Source organism: Haliotis cracherodii, unplaced genomic scaffold, assembly GCF_022045235.1.
Source record: "Haliotis cracherodii isolate W230 unplaced genomic scaffold, xgHalCrac1.p SCAF_4, whole genome shotgun sequence".
Lineage (NCBI taxonomy): Eukaryota > Metazoa > Mollusca > Gastropoda > Lepetellida > Haliotidae > Haliotis > Haliotis cracherodii.
Window position 1 is genome coordinate 64812544 of NW_027266297.1, and position 10491 is coordinate 64823034.

At 40.4% G+C, this 10491-nt stretch overlaps 1 protein-coding gene across 1 annotated transcript; it reads right to left on the reverse strand.

The window, feature by feature from the left end:
- Positions 1-429: 429 nt before the first annotated feature.
- On the reverse strand, positions 430-9825 carry LOC139480055 (uncharacterized). Its single transcript, XM_071263035.1, has 8 exons — positions 9726-9825; positions 6946-7698; positions 6087-6203; positions 4703-5029; positions 4384-4485; positions 3700-3847; positions 2877-3104; positions 430-2703 (listed from the first exon to the last, which is right to left on the reverse strand). The coding sequence occupies exons 2-8, from the start codon at positions 7606-7608 to the stop codon at positions 2213-2215; spliced, it is 2076 nt and encodes a 691-aa protein (XP_071119136.1). The 5' UTR covers positions 7609-7698; positions 9726-9825; the 3' UTR covers positions 430-2212.
- Positions 9826-10491: the final 666 nt, after the last annotated feature.

Consider the following 10491-nt stretch of genomic DNA (forward strand, 5'->3'; position numbering starts at 1 on the left):
TGTTGTATGTCGGTTGCTATGCCACTGCTGATATCTTAAACGGCGGAAATGTCGGAGGAAATTAGAGCTTATAAACTTCCAAAGTGAGTGAGTGAGTACGGTTTTACGCCGCTTTTAGCAATATTCCAGCAATATCACGGCGGGGGACACCAGAAATGGGCTTCACATATTGTACCCATGTCGGGAATCGAACCCGGTCTTCGGCGTGACGAGCGAACCACTTCCAAAGTAATATAAACCGAGGATTTGCATGAAATGTTAATTTCTTTTTTTATTGAGAGGTGGATGATTGAATATATTTAGGCGGGAGAATGGATGAACATACATAAAGAGCAATGACGGTAATTTAGGAGCGATGGAACATGAGAAACACACACATAACTACAGAGGGTGTTAAGAGGGTGTTTTCCGAAAGAGTGTGTCGCATGGAGTGTGTTGTAATGTGTACCTTATACAGTAAGGTTTCTACAGTCTAGAGTGAACATCTTACAACTGATATTCAGGGTTACATTCCAAGAACATGTTTAATCTGTGATATACTGCTCATTTATCGTGACAAACAATTAAACACAACATAACATTTTATTTGTAAAATCAAAAAGAGAATGCATGAAAAAACAACACAGAACTAGATTGATGTGTTTTTTAAATACATTTTCCTATAGGAGTAACATTTTGCCCTTTCAATCATCTATATTTGGGAACACCAGTATCATAAATAATCAGTATGAATAACCAGAACCAGAGTTTACATAAACAATTTCACAAAGATATGTGTTTATACGAAAAATGTCAGGTTCCAGCTGCCAATGCAAAAAACATCCTACCCTTGTCGGCAGTGAGAGAATGTTGTTGATACAACAGAATACAGTATACTGCATAAACAAGTTTGCAAGTATCCAGATGAAGGAAATATGTAAATCTAAGTGTATACAGCCCTAAGTACACATGCATAAGTCATTACGTTTGTCCATATAAATACATCAACAGCATGCCCAGATCCAGGTAATAATAAATAGAGTAAAACCCGACTACAAAACTGTTCATAACAGCCACCTCGAATGAAGGTTAATCTCATTTCCTCCCAATCTCAAAGCCTTTTCATAATCATAAAAAAATCTCTGCTAAAAGCAGCAGGATGCTAGGCATGAACTGATGTGTCTATATACTTCATGGACAAAGTACTATATTGTACTTTGCAAGGTCTGTGCCATCTCAATAGCATGTGGTTCATAGTGATAGGACACTTCACACACCAAAACATAGGTCTTCTGTTTTGAAACTCCGGGCTACTTGAGCCAAAAAGTATTATGTTTTTCGTTCGCTTTTTCAACTCTGTGCTTTAGACTTTTGCTCATGATTTTCGTACAAGGAAGTGTCCGCAATGATTGCCACATACTGAAAGTATGTTTTTATTAATTACATCTATGTATATAAAACATGTACATATATATATATAAAACATGTACATCTATATATATAAAACATGTACATCTATATCTATAAAACATGTACATCTATATATATATAATGTCAAAGCCATATAATGACCAGTCTTCGAAACAGATTACATTGGGCGTAAAAGGCAAAATAGTAATGATATTTATAAGGAATGGATTACTGAAATCCGTTATGACATCATGTCCTGCCCTACTGGTTGACACACCATGGAATATATTGGAAAAAAACCCCTTCATTCATTTCAAACATGGAAACAATGAAACAAGTGCAAACATTCTCTGTTCCCCTTTCTTCGCAATGACAAAATGCAATCGACAAGTTAAGACACTAATTCCAACAGAGATTCTTTACATAAATAGGGAAACACATATAATTCAGGTCTAGATACCATAATAACCAAATAACATCTTTGCAACAAAAAGGATAAATGCTCAAATGAGTGCCAGTTTATGTGAATTCTGACGCCAGTATTCAGTTTGAAAAAAGAGCTTTTGGCAGACTAATTCCTCTGGTCCTTAACTCTTAATAATCTGGAACAAACTGTAAATGACTGCCATGTTGTACACCAACACTCCAGAACCACAGTCATAACTCTTGATGGGATGTTAATCATTAGTCCACAGAGTTTCTGGACTAACAGAGCCCTGACAATCTTAGTTCACTATATATTGCACTCCTTAATTCCATGAAGTGCGTTCCGTATTCTCTCGATATTCTGTCATGTTCTTCTCTACGCATATCCGGTCTACAGTCATTGCGGACTGGAAGTTTCAAGACTGTACTTCTTTGATTTGAAGATCCTGAATGGTTTAAAGTTTAATTTAAATCTGCTTTTCTTTTTCGTTTGCCCAGCAATATTCTGAGATCGATATAAAGCTTTCTTGTCTTCTTGCATCATAGGTGATGAGTAGTCGTATGATTTTAAATCTAAGGCAGAAAATGACATACTGAACCTTTTGAGGTTGGACGCTACAATGACATCTGCGATGTGTTGTTGTCCAGATTTCTGCAGAGCGTCCACGAAGATGTCTAGAGCCTGGTCGCCACACACAGGTAGGACTTCCACAAACCTCTGGACTTGATCTGGGTTTGGCTGGGGATCCTGCACATACTGGACTATGTTTGGAGTGATCTTCTGAGAGTCCCGTAGGTAGATGAGAGCTTGTCTGACCATGAGGTGCTCCACCAGGTACGAGTAATTCTTCTCAATGATCAGACGATCTTTGGTTGGCATCGGGCGCACTACAAATGGTTATAGAGAGGCTGTAGTGCTCTGGAGGAACCTCTCTGGATTCAGGACACCAGTTAAAACGTACAAAATCAATAACTTTATCAATCAGAATTTCGAACCGAATCCAGAATTACCCCTCTGTTCCCAAACATTTTGTCCTTTTAGAAACGTTATTGCTACTTACCTGCTAATGGATTAGTTATCCCACACTCATCGCATGCCTGTATGAGCTGGTTCAACATGGTGGCACGATTTGCCTCTGTATTATTGATGCTGTTCCACTCGTAGATGACGGCCCAGTACACACTTGGCAGGTCCTGTTTGTAGTCATGTTCGTCCTTTAATTGACAAAGTCTGGACTGGTTCACTCCAATACATCTTGAGAAGGTATTCATCCGACTTTTCTCTGAACCTGAAGGAACAATGAACTACTAGTATCTCATTTTCTATCTCTTCCCACATGAACATATCTGAAAGGGATTCCACATTTTGTTTCAAACTCCGTTCGACGCCGTCGGTATATGATGATACACAATGACGTTACTGAGTCTGACCACCGGATCCATTTTGTCACCTTGTACAACTCTCATGGTATGCTGGGGACTATTGTTATTGGAACTCAAAAGTAATAAAGATTACATATACTTCACAGTTATAATACCAATCATTTGCACAGTCAGTGTGTACTGTACACATACATTATTGTCTCATCCGCAGTAAAAGTTATCCCTCATACCGATACTGGCCAAATTATGCTTACTTAAACTTCAACATGTTATCGAAATATCAATTACCGTTTCAAATATTGAAAACAAGCACACTTCCTAGCTTCACTAAGGCATTTTGTCTCGATTATACGCCGAAACAGATTCCCAAGGGCGTAAAAGCAAAATTGGGATTAAAACTATATGAAGGGGATCACTGCCCATGAGTGATGACTCCAGCTGTTCGACAGGTGTATGGCACAGCCAACCATTGTTAAGATAACATTGGCTAGATATACTCACTGATTGAGTCCTGGATGTTGACACAAAAACCTCTAATTAGAGGCGGAAGTGGTGGAAACGTGGTTGTTGGCGTAGGGCAGGTGGAAGCAGCTTCAAATAATTGTTCAATATTTTTCCGTATTTCCTCGACATCCTTGTGAATGGTTTCCTAAAAGGTTTTTAAAACTAATTAAACTTGAATCTAAACTTCCAGAAGGGTCAGTTCTGTAATAAACTGTTCTGTGTTTTTAATAAACCCACAAAATGTAAGAAGTTAAAAAATTAAAAGGAACAGAAACTAGGAAGGTAAGTAACAAAGTGCTGCAACATTCTGATCATAAAATGTCGTGATGTTTGATATAGCTTCCCTCGTATGTTTCTTTTGTTATTTAAAAATGAGAATGTTTTTAGTTTGTTCGTTTTTTGTTCAGCTCTCAGTATTTCAGTATGAGAACAACCTGTAAATACCACTCCATTTAGTTATTCGCCTCATACAACAAGCATAACTTGCTGCGGAATTCCATGGGAACAATGACGTGGCATGGAATAGTAGAAATATACAAACCTCGTCAGATTCGGATTTTAGGCGAAGATTATTGTGAATGCGACAGAATAGGGAGGGAATGACATAGTACCAGGGACAGAATTCCACAGAACTAATAATGACATGTTAATGAGCATCATAAACATTATTGAAAATCTTACAATAATAGTCTCACTGAAACCTGTGTCTCGGGTATCAACTGTGGTTGTTGATCTCCACCTCTTGATGGCATGTCTGCCGAAGGACTGATCATGAACACCGTTCTGTGAACAAAAAGTGTTATCCCATGAGGAAATATTTTCATCGCCTGCAGGTAAACTGGTATTGAAAATTACTCCACAAACCTACACGATGATGTGTTACAAACTGCAGTTAAACCCCTGAGAGTTAAGTCTTATGACCATGACACTTTAATCGGAAATGAGCTCACAGATCTATTCCAAAGGTGACTACTTTTCTACTCTTTCTCAAATCATCTACCTCATCAAGGTAATCATGGGACACACTCCTTCGAAGAACTGTGTGTATTTCGTCATTGTCATCTGTTGTCTGAGTTAGCTTGTGCTCAAATTCCTTCGTTTCGTAGGCTTCCAATTTCCCTGTCAAATATGTTACACGTTGCTCCAGAAAATCACAGTTCCCTTTAGCGTCTGTTTCAGAAACATGGGCTTCAACCAACTTGCTCTGTAGAATGGCATTTTCTCTCTCCAGTTCTACACGTTTTCGGTCTGATAGCTCTGACATTTTCCTCATCATCTGCATCAGTTGATCGACCTTGGCGACTAGCCTCTGTATTTCTTTGTTTTCCTGTAATCACGGTACCATGTCCAAATCCTCAGCATATTGTAAATGAAATACAAAAAACATTGTGTGTAGGGGAAGAAGGGTTTAATAACGCCAAAATTCAGCAATATTCCAGCCATATGACAACAGCTTATACATATATGGAATCTGGACCAGACGATACAGTGATATGTATCACAGACAACGTTCCACGTCAAACGCAATTTACCAAGTGACCGTGCCGACAATTCAGTCGTCTCGTACGTCGAACTTCGTCAAGTCCAACGGGTCTGATCATAACGTGTTACCTTGCTCGACCTTACTACTGACTTTCTTGAAAGAAAGAAACTGATTCTTATGCTGCGGGCGAGGACATGGATGAATAAGCAAGTGATTGAGTTTAAGGCCACGTTGAACTGTGTGTTTGAGGTGAGGTGAGGTGAGGTGAAATTGGATTTAACGTCGCGTCCAAGATTATTGCACTTATATATGTGTATGTGTGGCTGCTTGTACTAGTCCGGACTGATGCCGATTTATAGTGCTAGCTCAGTGAGATACCATGCCGCAGTTTAACATGAATACCCCACTCAGACTCAGTATACTGACTCCGAGCCGACCACTCCTTGTTTTAGCCCCTTAATGCCGAGCGCCAGACAGGGTAACAAAAAGTACAATCTTTTAACGTCTTTTTGTATGACGCGGCCCGGGATCGAAGCCCGGACCTTCCGCTCTCCGGGCGGACGCTCTACCACTAGACCACGGAGGCGGTCAGTATGTTTGAGGAACTAGAGGTGACCAGTGATGATAATCTGGACGAAACTGGGCTCAAAGCCACGATCTGTGCTTAACGACTTAGACGGCAGGACCACCTGAGCCAACACGACAACATTAGTGAGTGCATGAATATGATTTTACGCCGCCGCTTTTAGCAATATTCCAACTGTATCACGACGGTGTACACCAGGAATGGGCTTCAGACATTGTGCCAATGAGTGTAATCGAACCCGGCGTGGCGAGCCTACCTCGTCGCCCTCACGGTGACATTAACCTAGATGTGGCATTTGTTTGGTATAATCCGTACTTGCACTGATTTTGGGGAATATCGCTTGCTAGGCCTTTTATCAGTTTCAGCCAAACTTTCGGCTAAAACACTCTTCAGGAGATTGAATGTCGTCTTCATCTTCTGAAAAGGCTCTTCCTGCAAAAATACGAGAAAGTTTCCAAGGTCAGTTTTGCACCATGTAAGAAGCACATTCAGAATACAGTACAACTCTGCGTGAGGTCGACCTCTGCCGTACGCCACATGTCACTTAGACAAGCATCCAGTTTTTTTGTGCGGGTCCTTCGACGCGACATCACGACCATCTGAGTGTCAGGCCAACGGCTGAGCTACGCCAACACTGTTAAACTAATAGAAAACGTACCTAGTCATGCCAAAGAAGTTACGGAAAATAACGGAACGGGTCGAATGGTACTTAGGGATGAGCCGAAATATCGGTAAATGAAAACGGCTACAGGCGTTGAATTACCGAATGCACATGAATGAATTTTTAAAAACGTTTTGAGTGATTTTGTGACTCACAAGTTTGTGAGGGAACATTCCTTGGATAATGTAGATCATTGTAAGGAACGAGTATCGTTCAGACAGACTATTTACCCCACGAAGGCAAGTCGGCTTTTGAATCATTACTGAACAAATGTAGCAAGTGAAAGTGACTTGGATGAAAATTTCTTGCAGCCAAAATTTTCCAAGCAACCCTGATGCTAGGCTGATGTCAGCTAATGCTAAGACTATCTGGTAACTTAATTACGTTAATAAAATCAAATGGCATAGTGACGTACATGTACCTGAAAGATTTGTGGTACTGAATTCTAGGGTAGTCCAAAATTTGCTCATTTTAATGCAGCATTGTTATCAAGAAGAGTTGTATCTTTTGTACCTCAGCATGAGTCTCGGCAGTATCAACTTGTACATGTGTTGTAGTTTGTAGACCACTCGACATGCCTCGTCTGTCATTCCCACTTGTATGAAATACCCCTCTGCTCGACACCATCCTGTCCTGGCCACTTGATGTGCTCCTGTCCTTGAAACTCACTGTCTTGTTCCCACTGCTTGACATAATTCTGTCCTCTCCCCTTGATGTCATATTGTCCGGCCTTCTCGAAGTCATTCTGTCCTCTCCCCTTGACATCATATTGTCCGGCCGTATCGAAGTCATTCTGTCCTCTCCCCTTGACGTCACTTTGTCCGGCGGTATCGAAGTCATTCTGTCCTCTCCCCTTGACGTCATATTGTCCGGCCGTATCGAAGTCATTCTGTCCTCTCCCCTTGACATCAAATTGTCCGGCCGTATCGAAGTCATTCCATCCTCTCCCCTTGACGTCACATTGTCCGGCCTTCTCGAAGTCATTCTGTCCTCTCCCCTTGACGTTATATTGTCCGGCCGTATCGAAGTCATTCCATCCTCTCCCTTTGAGGTCATATTGTCCGGCCTTCTCGAGGTCATTCTGTCCTCTCCCCTTGACGTCATATTGTCCGGCCGTCTCGAAGTCATTCCATCCTCTCTCCTTGACGCCACTCTGTTCTCTGTCCTTGTCGTCATGCTGTCCGGTCGTCTTGGCTACTAGCAGTCCTCTCTATTCCGACAGTAGAACGATTCAGACCACACTAGTCATTTAGGGTCGAACTACATCTGGAATATCATTTGAACTGATATTGATGGCAAAAAGCAAAGCATAGTAAATAGCAAAATGTAAATGTAATAAACATTATTCTGACGATAAATGTGGCCATAAACATAGCAGTTAATACGATAGAACTCCAGACAATATCGTTGGTTTACAAGAACAATTCTAAACTCAAAATATCAGTGTATATGTAACACTTTCGATTCTAAACAGCAAGTGGTATGTGCCTTATAGTTCATGAATACATAATGTCAACATAAAACGACAATTTGAAAATGGAAATGTTAAAGTGTTATAATTTGCACACATAATGCATCATAACGATCGTGTACATTGACAACAATTACTGTGGATTAATCAGAAACTTACGGGGAACGTCAGAAATATGCTTTCCCCATATATCGTTATGAGCAGAGAACAAGGCATATATTTGTATCATACGTCGAGTTAATGAGTGTTGCTTAACACAGTGAGCAATATTCTGAGCAATATTCCAGCTATATGACGGCGGCCTGTAAACAATCGAGATTGGGCCAGACAACCCAGTGACTGAAAGCAGGACCAGTGAGTCTCACCATCAGATAGGATGTCACGAAATCAGCAAAGCCACCAAAACTTATCCCCTATCCATTTTTGTTGACACGCATAACTTACTGGGGGCCAATTATACCACGCATTCCATACATGACGCAATAAATATAGTAGCATATCTCCACACTTTTGTATGGATAACAGCTTTTATTCTTTCTACGAAGTTTCAGAGCTACTTCTTGCTCCTTGTTCAACATTCACCTGATGAAGGAGCAAGAAGAAGCTCTGAAACATCGTACAAAGAATAAAATAAGTTGCTTCTCGTAAAAAGTATGTATTCATATTCTTCCAACATGTAAATGCCTATCAAAAGCTTCGAAGTATATAAGTTGTTCTATTTATAGATTGTCTGGTTTGTGTGGCGATTTGATATGAGATCGTAAAAGCAACGGTCGATATTGATTCATGTAAGCCTTACGCAACACTGTTTGATGCATGTGTGTGAATTCAAAATATCTCTAGTTCGTTTCTAATTTTGATTGCACATCATGTGGCCATGGTGAATGACTAAAACCAAATATATTGCTGTTTTCAGAAGTTTAGGAAATATATATAATCTCATATATAGTCGGGGCGATGGATACGTGACCGACTGGAAACATACTGCATGATTTCAACACAAAGGGTGTTATAAATTCTAGTTCATTTCTTTTTTTGATTACACGTCATGTAGCCATGTTGAATGACTAAAACATATGTATAGCTTTTTTTTAGGAAATATACATGTACCTAATCTCATATAAAGTCGAGGGCGATGGGTACGTGACCGACTGGAAACATACTGCATGATTTCAACAACACAAAGGGTGTTATAAATACTCTGCACTGAACTTCTCTAAAGCCTATCTGTGTGTTATCCGTCGCCATTGTATGTCCCTAGGTTGCATAGGAACATGTCAAAGTGACATTGTTCTCGGCCCCGAAACATGAACAGACGTAACTGCTATTATCCTTTTTGTATGTGCATTGACCTGTTGCACATTCCACCCGTTACTGTATTACATGCTGATCTCAATACACGATATAACGTTTTATTATTTATTACAAGAGCCATCAGATATGCCACATGAGTCATTCAAGCAATGGGCGTTGATATCCCCAAGGAATTTTGTAGTTTATGTCACTGCAGGGTAGGACGGGTGGGGGGTGGGTGTGGTTTTGGTGTGTGTGGTGGTGGTGGTAGGGCATTATGCATAACCTATCAAATATTAATTTCTGTAAGTTTTGTCAGAACTTTGACCCTGATGTATGAAGAACGAAACGATTTGTCGAAAGTCAGATATGCCTTCTATACTGCCATGATATACCTATGCCTCTGAATACGGATTTTTCATAGGTAAAGTCAATTTTTAACTTTCACAACTCTATCGCCTCCATCGGTATGTAGGTCATCAACCGTCTAGCATTATTGTGGCTGTCCACTAACATTGAGAAGACTTACCTTGACATTCACACCCGCTTTATGTCCCACACCACAGGATCAGTTGAATCAGAGACGTTATACTAAGGGACAGGTCTCAGGAGTAGATTAACATTAACGATCTCTGCCGCGCCCATGAGTGTAATTGATTCATTGGGACGCCCTGCTGCTTTTCTTTTGGGGACTTCCCTTAGCGCCTTTTCACCTGACGTGAGCCTATAGCTGTTTATAATGACGTGGCTTGAAACCTCGTCAAAAGAACTCCATATATCGAGACGGTGCTTTTACTTACTGTATACGCACTCGGTACATTGACGGTGACCTGTCCTATCGGCTATATTGACGTGTTTATTTTGTTTTTGGTATAAGCCGAACTCAACAATATTACAACAATTTGACCTGTAAATAATCGAGGCTGGACAATACAAACCAGTGATTGATATTATGAGCAGCGTTCCAAACTCTCGGAGGATAGTGACACGCAATGAAGCAAGTCACCGATCCTGACCACCCGATCCAATAAGCTTTAAAAAGGATATGTTTCTTGGGCATATTAAAAAATGGTCCCCTTGTTGATGAAGCAGATTCTGTTATCCATGCAATAAACACAAACGACACTGGGATTATTATAACGATTTCAATGTGTGCCGAGTGAGAAACATATTTTGATACAGCCTGAAACAGCCTGGTACAAGCATAGATTGCCGAGACGGAATCCCCACGGAGTGGCATAACATTGATATTCTGCTCAATGCGTAATGCATTTAGTGAGTATGTTTTTAAGTAG